Raw genomic sequence first — 20,499 nt, forward strand, 5'->3', positions numbered from 1 at the left:
TACCCGCAGACTGCCTCCCCTGAAGGCCAGGCTGGGCCTCCCAGCTGGCCCTAGGGTGTCACCAGACCAGCTGTCCTCACATCTGGATTCCACACACATCCCCCTGCCTCCACCCTGGCTGGCCAGGCTTCCCTCTCTGCAGCAACCCTGGCCACTGGCCGCTTCCTTGGGGTGGGGGTCCCGGGCTCCCCCACCCTTCAGCTAATCTGGGGAGAGATGCTGCCCCCGTTCCCAGGTAGGCCCTTTTCTTTGCTGCCCCTGGGCCAGGCAGCTCCCGGCGGGAAGGCCCTTTCCCTCTCTTCCCAGCCCCTGCCCTCCAGTCCCCCCCTCTGTTCTGCAGCGGTTTTCTCTCGCCGCCCCCTCCCCCGCCTCGTTCAGGAGGGAGGTGGTCGGGGGTGGTCTGGGCCTGAGCAGAGTCTGCGAAATGTCAAGTGACTGATCCAGTGGAAGCCCTCAGGGGTTCCTGGGTTCAGGCAGCTCCTTTGGGGCTAAGGACAGGCTGGGGTTTGGATGGGTGGCCTTTCGGAGAGCAGGGTAATGGGAGTGGACGTGAACTTCCTGTGCCTCAGGCCTCCGAGTTAGGGGTCGGGGTCTGAGCTGCTGGGCCTCCTGGGGAAGGGGCCGGGAGGGAGGGGCGAGGGTGGGCCTGAGGGCGGGCAAGCCCGGGAGCAGGCCCCGGTGCGCCCTGGCCCGGCCCGGCGGGTCTGCGTTGAAGGCGCGGGTGTGCAATGCCGCTGCTGTGTCAACGGTGTGTGTGTTTGGAGCGGCTTAGGGAGGGGGCTGGAGATGGGGCAGGCGGCGCACCGCTTGGCGCCGCCGCTGCCGGAGGGTCCGCGGGTTAGAAGCGCCAGCTTCCTCGATGACTGAGGAAGGGTGGGCGTTGAGAAGGGCGAAATCCGGAGAGGGCTAGGCGCCCCGGGCCGGCCGCCCCGCATCTGCGGAGGGAGAGCCGAGCCGCCTCGCCGCCCAGGCGAGCGCGGAGGGAGGCGAGGGGACGAGCGCGCCGGCCTCCCCGCCCCCAGCCCAGCCGGTTCCAATATTTCGCAGAAAGGCACGCGGCTGCTAATCGGTCCTTTCCAGGCTGAGATTCCGCCGCGCGATGCCCGCGCAGGGGCGGGGGCCGCGGGCCGGGGGAGGCGCTCGGAGTCCGGAGCCGCTGAGCGAGGTGAGGAGCCCGCGTCCTCGGCTGCTGGGGGGGCGGGGGGGGCGGGGAGGCGGGCGCGCAAACCCGAGAGGCTGGGATGGAAAGGGGAGCAGGTTAAAAATAACCCTCTCCGGCTGGGAAGCTCGCGCGCGCTCTCTCGCCTCGTTCGGTGCCAGAGGACTCCAGGGGAGGTGGCGTTGGGGAGGGCAGAGCGGGATTCCCCCTCCTCGGCGGGCGGGGTGCCCGCCTGCGCGCCGCGGCTGCACGTGTGCGGGGCCGCGCGCCCGAGCCCCCGCGCCCGGCGGGGCGCCCCCTCCCCGGGACCGGGCGCAGCTGGCGGCGGCGGCCCCGCCCGCAGCCTCGCGCGGCCGAGGGGAGCTTCGCTCCATTATTCCTTATTTACGAGCGTTAATAGGTTTGAGGCTCGGGGGTGGGGGCGAGGGCGCGGTGGGGACCGAGGCCCCGGGGGCCGGGGTGCGGAGGGGCGGCCGGGCGGCGGCGCCGCCGTGAGGAGGGCGTCTCCGCCTGGGCCGCGGTGCTCGGGGCGCACCTCTCCGCCGGCGCCGGGGCAGCGCGGGGCGCCGGGCGGGGAGTGCGGGCCTTCGATTTTGCACGTCGCCGTCTGTCCTCCGCGTCCTCGCCCTTCCCGGAGCGCGGGGAGGGGGTGCGGGCCGTGCGCCCCGCCCTGCGCGCCCCTCGCGGCGGCTGCCGCGTCCCCGCCGCGGCCCGGGCCTCATTTATCATCATCTTTGGTCAAGTGGAGTGTGCAGGGAACAGCTGCTTCACTCGGCTGACTTCCGAGGGCGGCTACGGGGGGAATCGGGGAGATGAATGACGGGGGCCGGAGGGGCGCAGCCCCCGGGGTCCCGGCGCGGGCAGGAGGGGGGCGCGCGGCGGCCACCTCGCCTCCGCCTCGTGGCGAGAAGAGCGCCCCTTCCTTGCTGCCGGCGCCTGCGGTCGCGGGACCGCGCGCGCCTGGTGGAGCCCGAGGTCGCCGCGACCTTGCTGGGGTCAGCGGGCTGCGCGGCGGCGGCGGCGCGGCGTCTTTGGTGGCGCTTTCCGGATTGGCGCAGCGGCCGGGAAACCGGGCGGGGGCGGGCGGGGGGAACACAAATAGAAGGTGAAATTTTACCTGCCCCTGAGGGAGTCCTGCGGATTTTCTCCCGGCAGCGGCAGGCGCCCTGCCTTTGTCTTACACGCCTGAAACATCTGTTGCGGGGGGGGCGGCGAGGCCGCAGACGCCCCCGCACACCCCGCGCGGCTCCCCATCCTCGTCCCCATCCCCCGCTCGCCGGCGCCCGGCGCCCGGGCCGCGTTAACCCTGCCGGCGCTGCGGCGCACGCCGGCCGCCGCGAGGGCGGGGGGGAAGGGTTACGGGCCGCGGCGCGGACCCCAACTGTCAGACCCGGGCCCCGCTTCGTTTCAATTACCCTAAGTAGAGGCTGAATGCGCAATTAACGGAGTCAGCTTGCCAACTGGAAAGCCGGGCCGCTTTCACGTTGAGAATACTCCACCAGCTGAGTCGGACTGAGCAATTTCCTTCCCTCGCTCCCTTCCTCTCTCTCCCTCTTATGACCCCCTCCCTCTTTTTCTCTCTCCTTAATAATAAAATTATACCAAGCAGTTTGCGGTGTGGCAGGCGGCCAGAAAAGCGTTTCTTTAAACGCCGCCGTCTCACAATTAGGCAGCAAGAGAATTTGACACGCCGTGGCGGCCTGACACGCCGCTTCCTCCCCTGGGGGCTGGGGCTGCGAGGGGGCGCCGATTCCCCAGCTCCCCCAGGTGGAGCGGGGCTGGGAGGGGCTGTCAGCATGCTGCAGAGAGGGAGGGGGAGTCAGAGGCAGGGAAGGGAGGGCAGGTTCCCGCCCGGGCTGAGGAAGGGGGGCGTTCCCTGACCCCTGGGAAACGGGGTGTCCAGGAGGAGGATCTGGGCCCCCACTTTTGGCCTCCAGCTCAGAGTTCATTTTCTGGTGGACAGAGGGGCCATTCTGGGGCACAGAGCTATAGAGGGATCTCAGCCCTGCTGGGCCTTCTGGACAAGTCACTGCCCCTCTCTGGGCTTCCAGTAACCCTCTGCAAAACGAGGGGGGAGGTTTCACCTCCAATATGCTCTGCAGGAAGTGGCTTCTGGTGGCTCACTGCTCTTAGCAGCTGGCCCTGTTGGCCTGGCGATAGAGGGGGATGCAGGCACCCCTGTCAGAAACAAGTCGGAGACCCCACTCCAGCTCTGGCCACAGACCAGTGGGCCTTCCAGAGTGGCGGGGGGTGGCCCTTCCCCGGGAGCAGTGATGCAGGCAGCTGACAAATGGGGGTGACTTTGCAGGATTGCCAGGGATTGGTACCATGAGGACAGCGGGCATTTGACCATTGGCTGCAGCAGCCAGGCCACCTGAGGTGGGGGAGGGGCGGTAACTGCAGCCACCCCACCTGCTCAGTCCCCCCCCCACAACACACTCAGGCCGCTCCTCCCATGGGGCGGCCCCCTCCTTCCAGCCTGCCCTGACCACCTCCTCTCCCCGCCCCCAGAGCCTCATCTGTGTCTTGTCTGCCTCAGGAGGGCAGGAGCCATTGCACCCACACCTCACTCAGGCCGCTCCTCCCATGGGGCGGCCCCCTCCTTCCAGCCTGCCCTGACCACCTCCTCTCCCCGCCCCCAGAGCCTCATCTGTGTCTTGTCTGCCTCAGGAGGGCAGGAGCCATTGCATTTTCCTGTGTATCCTCGGTGCCCAGCTTGGCCCCTGTGCAGACCGTAGGCTAAGTGGAGATGGGCTTGACAAGCGAGTGGGCTCGGGCGCAGAGGGCTGTGACCCAGGGGGCTGCGGAAGGCAGAGCATAAGCTCCCTCTTCCCTTCCTGGTTGGCTGTTGCACGTGTCCTGGCCTCCAGGCCTGTCATCAGCCGTCAGGGCCGTGGTGAGGGTCAGGTAACGCACCCTCACGTGACCATCTGTTCACCCATCCACCCATCCAGGCAGCATTTAATAGGCAGCTACTTGGGGCAGTTTCTAGGCTTAGAGCCTAGGACCCAACAGATGAAGCCCCTGCCCTCATCAGGCTGCTTTCCAATGAGGGATGCACAGGTGAACGGGCTCATTAGACCATTCATTATGTAATTACCACCGATGAGGGCCACCAGGGACCCAGCAACGTGGAAGGTGGGGCGGAGCTCGCGAGGCTACAAGCGCCTCCGTGGGCCTCGGGCCTTCCGCCGCCCAGCCTTTGCAGCCCCCATCGCTCTGGCCCCATGGGACCGCCACTGCCCAGCGCCGCCCTCCCGCAGGCCCCCAGTGCCTCCCCTTTGGTTCCATCCAGAGCTTAACTGGTTCGTGCTGGCCTCAGGGCTTCTCCCAGAGGCCATGGAGAGTTCGTCGGGGGGGACGGGTACGCTGCTGCCTCTCCTTCACACCAGGCATCCCCCAGGTACCCAACAGGGCCAAGTGCCATCTGCATTGGACACCAGGAGCTTGTGAGCAAATACAGCCTGCAGACCAGTTCTCCTGATCTCCGGGGTGTTAAAGTTTTTACTTGGTTGATAACATTTTTAAAAAAATTTTATTGAAGTCTAGTTGATTTACAATGTTGTATTAATTTCTGTTGTACGCCAAAGTGATTCGGTTATACCTATATAAATTTTTCATATTCTTTTCCTTGATGGTTTATCAAGGATATTGAATACAGTTCCCTGTGCCATACAGTAGGACCTTGTTGTTTATCCATTCTATGTATACTAGTTTGCATCTGCTGATCCCAAACTCCCAATCCGTCCCTCCCCCATCCGCACTTACCCTTCGGCAACCACAAGTCTGTTCTCTACGTCTGTGAGTCTGTTTCTGTTTTGTGGACATGTTCATTTGTGTCATACTGTAGATTCCACACGTAAGTGATATCGTATGGTGTTTGTCTTTCTCTTTCTCGCCTAGTATGATAATCTCCAGGTCCATCCATCCATGTTGCTGCCAGTGGCATTATTTCATTCTTTTTTACGGCTGAGTAGTATTCCTTTGTATATCTGTACCGCATCTTCTTTATCCATTCATCTGTCGATGGACCTTTACGTTGTTTCCATGTCTTGGCTATTGCAAATAGTGCTGCTGTGAACATTATAGTTTTGTCCGGATATATGCCCAGGAGTGGGCTTGCTGGATCATATGGTAGCTCTATTTTTAGTTTTTTGAGGAACCTCCATACTGTTCTCCACAGTGGCTGCACCAACTTACATTCCCACCAACAGTGCAGGAGGGTTCCCTTTTCTCCACACCCTCTCCAGCATTTGTTATTTGTAGACTTTTTTTTTGTAGACTTTTTAATGGTGGCCTTTCTGACTGGTGCGAGGTGGTACCTTGTTGTAGTTTTGATTTGCGTTTCTCTAATAACTAGTGAGTTTGAGCATCTTTTCCTGTGCTTATTGGCCACCTCTCTGTATGTCTTCTTTGGAGAAATGTCTGTTTACCTCTTCTGCCCAGATAACATTTTTTAAAATGAGAGATTCCTCTTTCTGTAAAACACTCCGAGGCTCTGGCACCCTGGGCCCTCCTTCCCACCGGCAGCAAATCAGCTGGAGCACTTTACCTCCTTCCTCACCCTTCACGGGTGCGTTACCTGCCAGGCCCGAGGGAGATCTTTGTCAGTGAATGAGGAGGAGCTGTAGCCACAAGCCCCTCATCCGCACCCGAATGTGCTCTGTACCTCCACTCGACCTTGTTCGGGATATTTTCATAATGTGACATTTTATTTATTTATTTTTCAACAGTTAGACTTTGGATTTTATTTATTTATTTATTGGCTGCACCACGCAGCATGGTGGATCTTAGTTCCCCGACCACGGATCGAACCTGTGCCCCCTGCAGTGGAAGTGTGGAGTCTTAATCACTAGACCACCACGGAAGTCTCACGTGACATTTTTTAAAATTTATTTATCTTTGGCTGCATTGGGTCTTCGCTGCTGTGCGCGGGCTTCCTCTAGTTGTGGCGCACAGGCTTCTCATCGTGGTGGCTTCTCTTGTTGCAGAGCAGGGGCTCTAGGCGCGCAGGCTTCAGTACTTGTGGCTCGCGGGCTCTAGAGCGCAGGTTCAGTAGTTGTGGCGCACGGGCTTAGCTGCTCCGCGGCATGTGGGATCTTCCCGGACCAGGGATCGAACCCGTGTCCCCTGCATTGGCAGGCGGATTCTTAACCACTGCGCCACCACGGAAGTCCCCCATGTTACATTTTAAACAAACAGTATACATTCAACAAACAGTTATTGTTCAGGGACTTGGGGATATGGCTGCGAACAAAACAGGCAAAATCCCTGCTCTTGTGGAACTCTTTCTAAAGAGGAGAGGCAGTAATAAAGCCGGCCAGCCAGCCATATGACTTGTTGCCTTGGAGAGGTGGGGGAGCCGGGGCGGTGGGGGGCGGTGGGGTGTGGGTTTCAAACAGTGGTCAGCGTCGGCCACCTGGGAAGGTGACGTGAGCAAAGGCTTGGAGCCCGGGGAGCCGGAGGAGCCATGTGATACCTGAGAATGGTATTCCCAGCAGAGGAAAAGGCAGTGTAAAGGCCCTGAGGCTCAGGGAGGTGCCACACTGACCACCAGCTTGGCACCTTGGTACATCCTCTTCCCCCGGAAGTCACGGTGGGTGGGGCACATGGGGTGTCAGGGACAAGACTGCGGTGAGAGGTTAGGCTCTCTGCTTGCCTTCTTTGCCTCCCCCGAAAGCCGGCAAACAGATCCTCTGTCATCTGCAGTGTGTAGTCACCTGCGAGACCGGTGGGGCACGGAGCAGCCGGGCAGCCCCCCATGCCAGTCTCTGGACCAGCTCCTTCACCTTGAAACTGTGGGCCACTGACCCCAGCCCTCTTAGCTGTCTGCATCCAGCGCCACCCCCATTTTCTTTTCCTCATTTGACAGAGTTGGGGGGTGGTGGCTAAGACGATGTAAAAGCAACCACTGTCCACAGGAGACTGACGGGTGTGGAGCCGACAGCAGGGAGGGCCCCCCGCCTGCCAGCCTCCCCGGAGGGCTCGTGAATGCCAACAGCTCGACTGCGCCGAATCCTCGCTGCCCCACGCCTCGTGGCGGGGAGGGGGCCGGCTAGCCATCTGCCCTGGACCGTGGGCCCCTCTGGCTCAGCTGAGCCTCACATCCCAGAAACTGCACCGTGGGGCAGGGGTGAGGCGGCCGGGCTGAGAGCTCCGCAGGCGGTGCCCGGGTGGTGCCCGGGGCGGGGCATCCTCCTGGAGTATTGACCCTGAGGGGAGGCTCTCCTCGTTCCGGGGGGCTTGGTAGGTCTTGGCTGTCTCTGCCGCTGGGTCCTTGGAAGAGGCAGCGTTGGTGGGCTTCGAGGGAAGGCTTTCCAGACCCCTGGAGAGGCCAGAAGCCTCTGCCCCCCACACGCAAACATCCTCCAAAGAGCCCCGAGCCCTCCCCCTGCCCCGGGGTCCCTAGCCTCAGCTAAGGAGCCCGTCTGTCTTCCTGCTTCTCCCCCTCTCACCCCATAACTTGTCTGAATATTCAGGACCTCCAGCCCTGCAGAGAGTGGTGTGCTGGACCCTTGTGGGGTTCTCCCGTGGGTGCCCGTGAACGAGGATGGTTGTTGCCCATAGAGGATGGTCTTGAGAGGCCGTACTTTGGTGGGCGGGGGGGGGTCTGCCTTGTTCTCTGGGATTCCTTATGCCCGGGATGGGCCCCCTCTGCCCCAAGCTGACCTCTCCTGGTGCCTGGCCCAAGGATCCTACCTGTCCCAGAGGCCTGGGGGCCCTGGGCTGTCGTCTTGGGGAGTCCTTGGAAACACCCCTTCCCCCCATTTGGGCCAGGCCCTTGGGATTCAGAATAGACCCCACAGAACAGCCGTACGCCTGCCTAATGATCGATCGTTTTCATCAAGCTGTCCTATTTAGTATTCATCGCCCCAGCACAGGGGGAGGCGCAAGGTGGCCCCACCATTCCGTTCCTCCTGGGACACCCCCATCCCCGGCCTCCTGACCCAGGTAACTTTCCCCTCCTTCCTCGTTCCCAGGCCTTGGGTGGGTTGGGTTTTAAAGTTCTTTCCCTGCAGCTACAAATCAGAAAAGCAGGTCATAACAGAACCTGGGGTGAGGGAGTGGGACGGAGCCAGGGGCCCCAGGGCCCCCGCTGGGGAACAGGCGCTTCCTTCTCGCCCCTCCCTCCCAGGTCCTTGCGGGAGCTGCAGCAGCTCCGGCCCGCGCTGGGCCCACTTCCCTGACCGGGGGCCTGACCCCGGGGACTGGAGAGGCTGCGGGCCCAGTGAGTCCTCTCTGAGGCTGCCCAGGGGACAGCAGGCAGCCAGGGGCCACCGCTGCCCACGAGTAGATTCCCTACGGTTGGGTGGGGCCCGACCCGGCTTCTGGGGCCACGCAGGTTGCAGAGGGGACCTGGGCACCCCCCTTTCCTTATCGTGCTCCGAGGGGCCTTCCTCTCAACTGGGAATTCTTGGTGAGGGCCGTCCACGCCGCTGCGGCCTCCATCACGAGGAACTGCCCTGGGGGGGCTCACACTCAGGTCCTGGCCCCTCCGAGCCTCCCCTTTCGCTGTAAAACAGCAGAACAGTCAAAGCAGTGAGTGTGCAGACCCGGGGTGGGGCAGGCTCCGCGGGCTAAGGCTGTCCCCGCCCCCCACCCCCCACCCCAACAGGTCCCGCAGGGCCTGCGCGGGGACCGCAGAGCCGTGCTCTTTGCCTGCAGACACGGCTGAGCCCTGCTTCCCCTGCTGCCGAAGGCCTTTGGGGGCTGATGGCCTTGTGCCTGGGGCCTGAGGGTGTCTGTGGGGCTCGTCACGCCCCCTTTCACGGCCAGGGGAGCAGGGAGACCTGTCGCTGAGCTAGAGGAGTCCCGGGGGACGGGGTGGGCCCTGCGGCCTGGCCCAGCTTTGCGCTGTGTTTCTCCCTGGACCAGGGGCCTGGGCAGGCCAGTTCGCAGGAGTCACCACACAAGCATTGGTGGATCTGGAGCTCAGGACTGACTTCCTCCTCCCTTCCTTCTTTTTCTCTTTTTCCTTCTTCCTTCCCTCCCAGTTTGGCTAGAACTTGAGATGTGGCCTTGACCAAGTGTCTGGGAGAAGGGGGAGGGGGAGGCGGGTCTGGACCAGGAGTCCTATGAAGGTATGTTCCTGGGTGCCCTCCCCTGACCCCCACCCCTTCTCCCTCTAGCAGAACAGAGGCCAGACCCCCAGCCTGCACCCCTCCGCTGCCACCTCTCCTCCCGGGTTCAGAGGTCACCATCTCTCTGCCAAGGGTACCCCTTTCCTCCACCCCCCTCCTGATGCTGCCACCCCAGCTCTCAGCCTGCCTCTCTCCCGCCTGTCCTTTTCTAGTGCTCGTGAAGACTAATCATAATCATAATAATTAATAACAACAGAGCCTGTGGCAGGCCTGAGGCAGCTCTTAAAGAGGCCGAGCCCCATTTTCTCCCGGCAGAGATGGCGGGGCTGGGGACCTGGTGGCTTTGAGAGGTGGCTTTTGTTCCTGCACCCCTCCCCTCCCGGGCCTGGGGTTGGAGGTGGTGCTGGGGAGGCATTTCTGCCTGCCTTCTCCACCAGCCACTGGGCTTCGCGTTATTTTAATTGAACTGTCTTTTCTTAGAGATAGATGCTTTCACCGCGTCCAGCTGCGCCTGTGCATTGGAAAACCCTCTGTAATACGGCTCGGCAAAATTAAAAGATGCAGCAGCTGGACCGATTAAACAGGGAAGGGGACACTGGTCAGAGCACTCTTTTTAAATAATGTTTCTGGTAATGCATTTTCAGAGAATGCGAAAAAATATTTTTAAAAAAAAGCTGTAGAAACGTTAACGATATCCACAAGACACTCAGCGGGAAATGAGAGCGATCTGGGACTAATAAAAGCCGAAATGTAATTTGTGCAGATATACGACGCGCAGCCTTCAGAGTGGGCCTCAGTTTGCGAATTCCGGGCTCGTCAGCGAGGCCAGGGAGGGCAGAGCAGAGCGCGGGGACCGCAGGGGACGCCCTGAGCAGAGGCCTCCACCTGTCAGCTCAGGCCTGGGCCAGAGGGAGTGCCCGTGTGTGCTGCCCAAGGGCAGAATGAGCCCCAGAGCCCCGTGGGGGAGGTGCGGGGCTGCCCACCTGGTGGGGAGCCACCCCGGAACCAAGGCTGGGTCACAGCAGGCACCTCCTGTCATGTTTGATTCCAGCTGCCAGGATGGACTAAACTGGGTCAGAAGGGGGTCTCCGCCGTGTCGGGGCGCCTGTGACGAGCCAGGGAGAGGCCACGGCCATGGGGCTGTGACCCGTCCTGTGCGCAGGGGCCAAGCCCTCTCCAGGGTCGTGGGCTTCAGTCCCGGAGTCCGGGCAGCTGACTGCCAAGGGCAGGGAGGTTGGCCTGGGCTGTGCTGACAGGGCTGCTGGGGTCACCTGGCGGCCCCAGGCTTGACTCCTCCCTGGTCAGCACCCTGCCCCACCCCCCGCCTCCGCATGAGGAGGGCATGGAGGTGGGATCTGGGTGAAGAAGGCGTGAGCTGCACCTCTTGGGGGAGCCCCTCTCTCCCTCCACGTGTGCCTGCCCCCCCCCCGTTCTCTGTGCCCCCACCCCCAGCCCTGGAGGCTCGTAGCCCGTGGCGAGCCACCCCTTCCTCTTTGGGGTTGGGAACGGCCACTGCGAGGTCCCCTGTGCCCTCCTGGGGGCCTGGGCTGTGCAGGCGAGCGTGGTGTGCGTAAACCCCGTGCCCAGGGACGCAGCCCGTGCCATGAGGACTCCTGAGCCCGGGGCAGCCTTGCTCCTTCCTCCCTCCTCCGAGGGTCTCGGGTTGGGGTGGGGGGGGGCAGGGAGACCATTAGCCTGGACGCTGCAGCCGGCCTGTTACGTGAATCCAGTTGTTCTGCCCTGAAGGCCCCCCTCCCCCACTCCAGGGTCATTTCCTGACCCCCGATCCTGCTTTGGGGCAGGTCGGACCCTGTGCGCACCGGCCCCTAAAATCATAAACAGATGGGCTCTCGGCCTGGCCCTGACCCCGTGCAGGCCCCGCCCACCCAGGAGGCCCAGGGCTGCCTCTCACGTGGAGGGACCCCAGCCCTGTCCCCCATCAGCATGTGCTGCCTCTCGCTGGGCCACGTAATCTGTTTACGCACCTACGGTATCAAAAATAGGAGGCAGGTGCCGCCGTCCTGCGTTCCTGGGAGTCGAGGAGGGGACATTTTATGCCTACAGTGGCTCGGCAGCCCCTAATCAGCGTCTGCTGGAAGGAACAGACAGATTCCAGATGGCATGGCAGTGATGGAGGAGGTGTGTGTGTGTGTGTGTGTGTGTATGTGTGTGCGCGCGCGCGTGTGTGCGCGTGTGCGCGCCCGCGCGCGCCAGGCCTTGGTGAGTGGCTTCTGGGGCAGGGGCAAGCTGTCCCCAGCCCCCCGCACGCTGGGTCACGCCTGAACACTGCTGCGCTGGGGCCAGCTTACCGGATCCAGCAGCCCCAGGGGACAGGGGAGCGGGAATTGCCCTGCTAAATGATTCTGAAATGGCAGGGAAGGGCTGTGGGGGAGGGAGGGTGGGGGAGCCGGCCGGGGGAGGGGGCAGCTCCCCGGGGACCTGGCGCTGGGCAGCGGGTCGCACCTCCCTCCTCGGCGGCCTCCTTGTACCCATCCCTGTCGGAGCGGGAATCACAGAGCACACGTCCCTGACACAGAAGTTGTCAATATGTGCACAGCTGGTGGGGAGGCTGCGGGAGAGGGCAGGGCGGGGAGGGGGCCGGCTCTCCGAGGGAGAGGAAATGGCTCGTCTGAATCGCTCTCCCTCTATCCCTCCCCGCCCTCCCTCTCGCCCTTTCTCTTTTCACAGATAACCAGCCCGAGTCATGCAGTCTTTTCGAGAAAGGTGTGGTTTCCATGGCAAACAGCAGACCTACCAGCAGACCTCACAGGAGACATCTCGCCTGGAGAATTACCGGCAGCCGAGTCAGGCTGGGCTGAGCTGCGACCGGCAGCGTCTGCTGACCAAGGACTATTACAGCCCGCAGCCCTTCCCCAGCTACGAGGGCGGCGCCGGCACGCCCGCCACGGCGCGCGCCAGCAAAGGCCTGTCCTCGCCGCAGGCCCCGCAGGGGAGGCCGTCCTTCGCGGGGTACGCCGTCCAGGACGGCAGCCCCTACCCCGGCCGCTACTCGGGGGAGGAGGGCCTGCAGGCCTGGGGGGCACCGCAGCCACCACCCCCGCAGCCGCAGCCCCTGCCGGGGGCGGTGGGCAAATATGACGAGAACCTGATGAAAAAGACAGCAGCGCCCCCCGCCCGGCAGTACCCAGAGCAGGGCGCCCAGCTGCCCTTTCGGACTCACACCCTCCACGTCCAGCAGCAGCTGCCGCAGCCCCCGCAGCCCCTGGCATACCCCAAGCTCCAAAGGCAGAAACCCCAGAACGACCTCGCCTCGCCCCTGCCCTTCCCCCCGGGCAGCCACTTCCCCCAGCAGTCCCAGTCCTTCCCCGTCTCCTCCACCTACTCCTCCAGCGGCCAGGGCGGCGGGCAGGGGGCCCACTCCTACAAGAGCTGCACGGCCCCGTCCACCCAGCCCCACGACAGGCCACTGGCCGCCAACGCCGGCCTGGCCCCGGGCCAGCGGGTCCCGAGCCTTCACGCCTACCAGCCTGGGCGCCTCAGCTACGAGCCGCAGAAGCAGCAGCAGCAAGCCCTCCAGAGCCGCCACCACGCCCAGGAAACGCTCCACTACCAAAACCTCACCAAGTACCAACACTACGGGCAGCAAGGCGCAGGCTACTGCCAGCCGGACGCGGCCGTCAGGACCCCGGAGCAGTACTACCAGACCTTCAGCCCCGGCTCCAGCCACTCGCCCGCGCGCTCCGTGGGCCGCTCCCCTTCCTACAGCTCCACCCCGTCCCCGCTGATGCCCAGCCTGGAGAGCTTCCCCTACAACCAGCAGCCGCTCGGCCCCGGAGCCTTCCCCGCCGGTCTCGCGGACCACAGCCACTTCCTGCCCCTGCTCAACCCCTCCCCGACGGACGCCGCCGGCTCCGTGGACGCCCAGGCCGCCAACTGCAAGGCCCTGCAGAAGGACAAGCTTCCCGAGAGCCTGCTCTCAGACCTCAGCCTGCACAGCCTCACGGCGCTAACCTCGCAGGTGGAGAACATCTCCAACACCGTGCAGCAGCTGCTGCTCTCCAAGGCGGCCATGCCCCAGAAGAAGGGCGTCAAGAGCCTGGCGGCCCGGACCCCGGAGCAGCACAAAAGCCAGCACTGCAGCCCCGAGGGCAGCGGCTACTCAGCCGAGCCGGCAGGCACGCCGCTGTCGGAGCCGCTGAGCAGCACACCCCAGTCCACGCACGCCGAGCCGCCCGAGGCCGACTACCTGAGCGGCTCCGAGGACCCGCTGGAGCGCAGCTTCCTCTACTGCAGCCAGGCCCGCGGCAGCCCCGCCAGGGTCCACGGCAGCTCCAAGGCCAAGCCCGAGTCCGTGTCCACCTGCTCCGTGACTTCCCCCGACGACATGTCTACCAAGTCCGACGACTCATTCCAGAGCCTGCACGGCAGCCTGCCGCTGGACAGCTTCTCCAAGCTCGTGGCCGGCGAGCGGGACTGCCCGCGCCTGCTGCTTAGCGCCCTGGCGCAGGAGGACCTGGCCTCCGAGATCCTGGGGCTGCAGGAGGCCATCAGCGAGAAGGCCGACAAGGTCTGGGCCGAGGCGCCCGGCCTGGCCAAGGACGCCAGCAAGCCACCCTTCTCGCTGGAGAACCACAGCGCCTGCCTGGACCCCGTGGCCAAGGGTGCGTGGCCGCGGCCGGGGGAGCAGGAGGCCCTGCCCGAGGCCCTGCAGCTGGAAAAGGGCGGCGGCACCAAGGACTTCGGCCCGGGGCTGTTCGAAGATCCCTCCGTGGGCTTCGCCACCCCCGACCCCAAGAAGACAACCGGTCCCCTCTCCTTTGGTGCCAAGCCCACCCTGGGGGCCGCCGCCTCGGACCCCGCCCCGGCGGCTTTCGACTGCTTCGCAGACACGACCACCGCCGGCTCGGCGGACGGCGCCGACCCCTTTGCCTGGCCCGAGGAGAACCTGGGGGACGCCTGCCCCCGGTGGGGGCTGCACCCCGGCGAGCTCGCCAAGGCTCTGGAGCAGGGCGGGAAGGCCGCCGCCAGTGTCGGCCGGGAGGACGCCCGCGAGGCTTCGGCCTGCCTGGGCTTCCAGGAGGAGCAGCCCTCGGGGGAGGAGGCCGTGGTGCCCCGGGACTCCCAGCAGGAGGATGGGGGCGGGGTGAAAGAGGAGGCGGGCGGGCTGCTGCAGTGTCCCGAGGTGGGCAAGGCCGACCGGTGGCTGGAGGACAGCCGGCACTGCTGCTCGGCCGCCGACTTCGGGGACCTCCCGCTGCTGCCGCCCGCCGGCAGGAAGGAGGACTTGGAGGCGGAGGAGTACTCGTCTCTGTGTGAGCTCCTGGGCAGCCGCGAGCAGAGGCCGGGCATGCAGGACCCACTGTCGCCCAAGGCCCCGCTGCTGTGTGGCAAGGAGGAGGCGGAGGAGGTGCTGGACCCCAAGGCCGGCTGGGGCTCCCCGTGCGCCCTCTCTGGCGAGTCTGTCATCTTGCTGGGCCCCACCGTGGGCACTGAGTCCAAGGTCCAGAGCTGGTTCGAGTCCTCCCTCTCCCACATGAAGCCAGGGGAAGAGGGGCCCGAGGGGGCGCTGGCTCCGGGGGATGCCGCCGCCCTGGCCCCGGAAGCCTCCCTGACCCAGAAGCCGAACAAGCCCGCTGTGCCCGAGGCGCCCATCGCCAAGAAGGAGCCTGTGCCTCGCGGCAAAAGCTTACGGAGCCGGCGGGTGCACCGGGGGCTGCCCGAGGCCGAGGACTCCCCGTGCAGGGCCCCGGCGCTGCCCAAAGACCTGCTGCTCCCGGAATCGTGCACGGGGCCCCCCCAGGGACAGATGGAAGGGGCGGGGGCCCCAGGCCGGGGGACCTCAGAAGGGCTCCCCAGGATGTGCACCCGCTCCTTCACGGCCCTGAGTGAGCCCCGCACGCCCGGACCCCCGGGCCTGCCCACCACCCCGGCCCCCCCAGACAAGCTGGGGGGCAAGCAGCGAGCTGCCTTCAAGTCGGGCAAGCGGGTGGGGAAGCCCTCCCCCAAGGCCGCCTCCAGCCCCAGCAACCCGGCCGCCCTGCCCGTGGCCTCCGACAGCAGCCCCATGGGCTCCAAGACCAAGGAGACAGACTCACCGGATGCACCGGGCAAAGACCAGCGCTCGATGGTTCTCCGGTCCCGCACCAGGACCCAGGAGGCCTTCCACTGCAAGCGGCGGCGGGCCTCGGAGAGCCGGCTCCCCACCTGCCGCGCCGCCAAGAAGCTCCTCGCCAACAGCCACCTGCCCGCCACGTTCAAGGTCGCCGGTAGCCCCCAGAAGGAGGGCAGGGCGGGCCAACGGGCAAGGGTCCCCAAGCCTGGTGCAGGCGGCAAGCTCTCCGATCGGCCCCTCCACGCCCTCAAGAGGAAGTCGGCCTTCATGGCACCTGTCCCCACCAAGAAGCGCAACCTGGTCTTACGCAGCGGCAGCGCCAGCGGGGACACGAAGGAGGAGGGGGCCGAGGGCTCCCCCACCCTCTTCAAGAGGATGACGTCTCCCAAGAAGGCCAAGCCCGCCAAGGGCAACAGTGAGCCCACGGCAAAGGCGCCGCCCCCGGAGACCCCTGACGCCAGCCTGAAGCTGGCCTCACGGGCGTCCGTCCAGGGGGCCATGAAGACCAAGGTGCTGCCCCCCCGGAAAGGCCGGGGCCTGAAGCTGGAGGCCATCGTGCAGAAGATCACCTCGCCCAGCCTGAAGAAGTTCGCGTGCAGAGCACCAGGGGCCCCTCCCGGGAATCCTCTGAGCCCATCCCTCCCCGAGAAGGACCGTGGGCTGAAGAGCGCAGGGGGCAGCCCGCCGGGGGCAGAAGAAGGTCTCTTACACGTGAGCCCTGGGCAGAAGTTGCCAGCAGCTTTGGGGGCCGATCCGTTATGCAGAAATCCGACCAACAGATCCTTAAAAGGCAAACTCGTGAACAATAAGAGACTGTCCTCGACCGACGGTTTCAAAACTGAGGCCTTCACGTCCCCAGAGGTCCTGCTGCCCGGGGGCACTGCCCTGGCACCTAAGAAGAGAAGCCGGAAAGGCAGGGCTGGAGCCCTCGGACTCCCCAAAGGCTCCCTGGAGAAGAGGCCTCACCTCGGCCCGGCTCTGCTCCTGCCGGCCAGCAGCACGCAGGGGGGCAGCGAGGACAGCTCTGGCGGAGGAGGCAAGCAGCCAAAGACGGAGGAGCTGGGGCTGGCCTCCCAGCCCCCTGAGGGCCGGCCCTGCCAGCCCCAGGTGAGGGCACAGAAGCAGCCTGGCCACGCCAACTACAGCAGCTATTCCAAGCGGAAGCGCCTTACGCGGGGCCGGGCCAAGAACGCCACCACCTCACCCTGTAAGGGGCGTGCCAAGCGGCGGCGGCAGCAGCAGGTGCTGCCCCTGGATCCCGCAGAGCCTGAAATCCGCCTCAAATACATTTCCTCCTGCAAGCGGCTGCGAGCAGACAGCCGCACCCCCGCCTTCTCGCCCTTCGTGCGGGTGGAGAAGCGGGATGCGTTCACCACTGTATGCACTGTTGTCAACTCCCCCGGCGAGGAGCCCAAGCCCCACAGGAAGCCTTCCTCCTCCTCTTCATCTTCTTGCTCCTTCTCCTTGGACGCGGCCGGGGCCTCCCTAGCCACGCTCCCTGGAGGCTCCATCCTGCAGCCTCGGCCCTCCCTGCCCCTCTCCTCCACCATGCATCTGGGGCCCGTGGTCTCCAAGGCCCTGAGTACCTCTTGCCTTGTTTGCTGCCTCTGCCAAAACCCAGCCAACTTCAAGGACCTCGGGGACCTCTGTGGGCCCTACTACCCTGGACACTGCCTCCCCAAAAAGAAGCCAAAACTCAAGGAGAAGGTGCGGCCAGAGGGCCCCTGTGAGGAGGCCTCACTGCCTCTCGAGAGGACACTCAAAGGCCTCGAGTGCCCAGCTGCCGCCGCCACCACCACCACCGCCGCCGCCACCACCGGGAAGCCCCCCAGGCCTGACGGCCCAGCTGATCCGGCCAAGCAGGGCTCCCTGCGCAGCAGCGCCCGGGGCCTGTCCCGGCGGCTGCAGAGTTGCTACTGCTGTGACCTCTCGAGAGGACACTCAAAGGCCTCGAGTGCCCAGCTGCCGCCGCCACCACCACCGCCGCCGCCACCACCGGGAAGCCCCCCAGGCCTGACGGCCCAGCTGATCCGGCCAAGCAGGGCTCCCTGCGCAGCAGCGCCCGGGGCCTGTCCCGGCGGCTGCAGAGTTGCTACTGCTGTGATGGTCGGGGGGAAGGTGGTGAAGAGACAGCCCCAGCTGACAGGAGCCGCAAGCACGAGTGCAGCAAGGAGCCGCCGGCAGAGCCTGGCGGGGACACGCAGGAGCACTGGGTGCACGAGGCCTGTGCCGTGTGGACGGGCGGGGTCTACCTGGTGGCCGGGAAGCTCTTTGGGCTGCAGGAGGCCATGAAGGTGGCCGTGGACATGGTAAGAGGCCAGCCCAGCCGGGTGGGGACCTCGGGTTCTGCAGGCAGGCAGGCAGGCCATCTCTCTAATGCTGCAGTCTGGCGCAAACATACCACAATCACAAATGAACACGTGGGGAGCTTAGCCGGAGCGTGGAGGCACACTCCAGGCTGAGGCAGGACACACCGCCCACCCCTGCCCCAGACCCCCCACGGTGGCCCCTTACTGCCTGCTCGGCCCTGTGCCCACCACACACGCACTTGGCCCCTTCCGGCTGCAGCACGCCCCCACCCAAGCCCCCTAGCGCCCCTGCTCACCTCATCAGCCGAGATGCTCAGGCCCCAGAGCTGCACGTCAGGGGGCTGCCTCCGTGGCCTGTGAGGTGCAGTGGGGCCTGCGGGGGAAGAGCCTCTCCAGCAACAGGTATAGCTGGATCGGGAGCCCTTAGGGGCAGGGTGGTCCAGGAACCTTTCCTGCAAGGCCCTAAAAGGTCCCGAGGAACTGCAGTCGCCGAGGGCTTGGTTTAGGCCCCAGCGCTGCCCCTGGCTGTGTGTCTCCAAGAATATAACCTAACCTCTCTGTGCCTCCGTTTCCTTATCTCTGAAGTGGGCATGAAGTCCCCCGCGGAGGGGCCCTGAGGATGATGTGAATTCACGCCCATAAAGCTATTACAGCCACGCCTGGCCCGTCCACGTGCTCCGTGACTATCTCCCGGGGCCAGTGCTAGTGGCAGCCAGCCGGATGACACGAGCATGTTGCCTCAGCAGTGTGACCATTACTCTCATCACCGCGGGGACCCCCGATCCCCTCACTCCCTGCTGCCCGGGGAGGGGGTACGACTCAGCACTCTCTCCTGCGGCCCGTGCTCCTGCCCCCTCCCCAGCCCTCGGGGCCCCACCGCCCTGTGCCCACCCCACCTGCCCACCTGTTCCCTCTGGGTACCCCCCTCCCACGCAGAACAGCCCTGTGCTGGGCAGGGGGGGCACTACCGGGCTGCCCACACCTCCCTGTTTGCGGCGCCTGACCCTCTCCGTGCTGCACGGGTCCTCCAGGAAGACAGCAGCCCCAAGACCCGGAGCCCTCACCCTTCCCGCCTCCGGTCTCCTCCCCTCCCTCCTGTGTGTCTGCTTCCCTCCCTCATCACTGCCTCCTTCCCAGCAGCCCTGAAATAGGTTCAGGTGTCTCCCGCCATTAACGCTCAGATCACCAGGCCAGCTGGCGGCCACCTGCAGCCTCCCGCAAGTGTCCCCCGCCTGCCCCGCCGGGCTGCACTGCTTCTGCACCTTGTCCGAGCACAGGGGGCCAACCCCCTCTTTCCCAGGTCACCTGTTCCAGGCGCTTTGGTCTCACCTCACTGCACCAACCTCCTATCGGCCTGGGGAAGAAGCCGGGGGTCCGAGTGGCCCTGTGGTTTCCTGGCGTCATGCGGCTGTTACGTAACGGAGCTGGAGCTTGGCCCGGTCGCCCCATCTCTGCGCGCCGTGCCATCCTCCAAAAATGGTCCAGCGGCCTCCCACCCTGGGAGCATCCCTGGGAAGGTCAGAACAGGGGTGGTCGCCGGCCACCCTGCCAGAGAGGTGGTCCCGGGCCAGGGCCAGGCGGGGGCTGGCAGCCAGGCAAGCCTCAGGGGCTCGTTAAAGCAGCACGTGCACCTGGAGGATACCCTGGAAAGATGGGCGGGGTCTGGGGCTTCCCAGGTCATGGTTCAGCCCCCTGCCTGCTGACAAGCCCAGACCTCCGCGGGCCGGCCGCCCCGCCCCCCGAGACCCTTTCTGCCTCGGAGCTCGGTGGCAGCACGCAGCCTTGGAGTCAGGCAGACCCCGGTTCCAGTCCCAGCTCTGCCCCAAGAGCCAGTTCTATGACCCCAGCAAGTCACGGTCCTCTGTGAGCCGCGGGGCGCCGAAGCCCGTCAGCAGGGTGGGGCTGCGGGGACGGCCGGACCCCTGCCTTCACACCCATCAGCACCCTGGCTCTCTGCAGGAACAGAACTTCTGCGCAGGCCCTTGGGGCACCCCTCTTCCTTCTGTGTCCCTTCCCGGGGGCCCCTACACACCTGCCCGCCCTGAGCCATGCTGTGCCCACCTCCAGGACCTCAGTTTCCTAGTCTGCCCAGAGGTTGCCTCTCCTCCCAAACTCCCAGGCCCCGCCATCACCCACCCAGGGGAACAGCTCAGAAAGTGGGCGCTGGGGTTGGAAGGGCCCGAGGCCTCTCCGTACCTCCGTTACTCCACATCTAAAATGCCTGTCTCAAGGGTTCAGGGGCCTCAGTGCAGGCAGGGTGGCATGAGGCCATCACCAGAGGAGCCCACTGTCACTGTTCAGCCATCAAGGGCCACTGTGGTGGGACACTTGGGCCCGGTCTGGGGGCCCACTCCTGCCCCATCGCACCTTTGCCGCAGAGCCCTAGGGGGCTCAGTCCTGACCAGAAGAAAACTGCCATCCAGAGGCAATGAATGTTCCAGACCGACCCCCAGCCCCCATTCTGTAGCTGCCCACCCCAGCTCGGCTCCAGAAGGCGCATTCCCAGGCATTTCTCAGGCCCAGGGAGGGTGGGAGAAGACTCATCCCTGGCCTCCCACCTGCTGGGGCTGGGGTCCCCATCAGTCCCCGGCGTGGGAAGGAGCCCACCCCTGCCCCCCACCCCGAGCAGTGAGGCACCATGACCGCCAGCCTGTGCTCCAGCTCCTCAAGCTGTGTGCCCTCGGGCAAGTTACTCGGCTTTTCTGAGCTCTCATCTCTCACCTGTATAAGATAAAGCGAGGCTGATGCCATCAGGGTGTTCTGAGGAGGCGGCCTCCACGTGTGCCTGGTGTGTCACGCACTGCAGTTACTGGTTTCAGTGGCTTAGCCTCTGGGTGGGGGCCTCCCCCTCCTCCCCCTCCCCCGCCCCCCTCCCCC

The 20,499-nt window shown here is 65.0% G+C and overlaps 1 protein-coding gene across 1 annotated transcript in view; it reads left to right on the top strand.

Moving 5' to 3' along the window:
• The first annotated feature begins 11,395 nt into the window (after positions 1–11,395).
• RAI1 (retinoic acid induced 1) overlaps positions 11,396–20,499 on the top strand; it is a 16,134-nt gene continuing 7,030 nt past the window's right edge. The window contains exons 1-2 of the mRNA XM_055090537.1: positions 11,396–17,145; positions 17,325–17,622. Coding sequence (XP_054946512.1) covers positions 11,945–17,145; positions 17,325–17,622 — 5,499 coding nt within the window. The 5' untranslated portion in view covers positions 11,396–11,944. The remainder of the gene's footprint in view (positions 17,146–17,324; positions 17,623–20,499) is intronic.

Source organism: Physeter macrocephalus, chromosome 14 (genome assembly GCF_002837175.3).
Source record: "Physeter macrocephalus isolate SW-GA chromosome 14, ASM283717v5, whole genome shotgun sequence".
NCBI lineage: Eukaryota > Metazoa > Chordata > Mammalia > Artiodactyla > Physeteridae > Physeter > Physeter macrocephalus.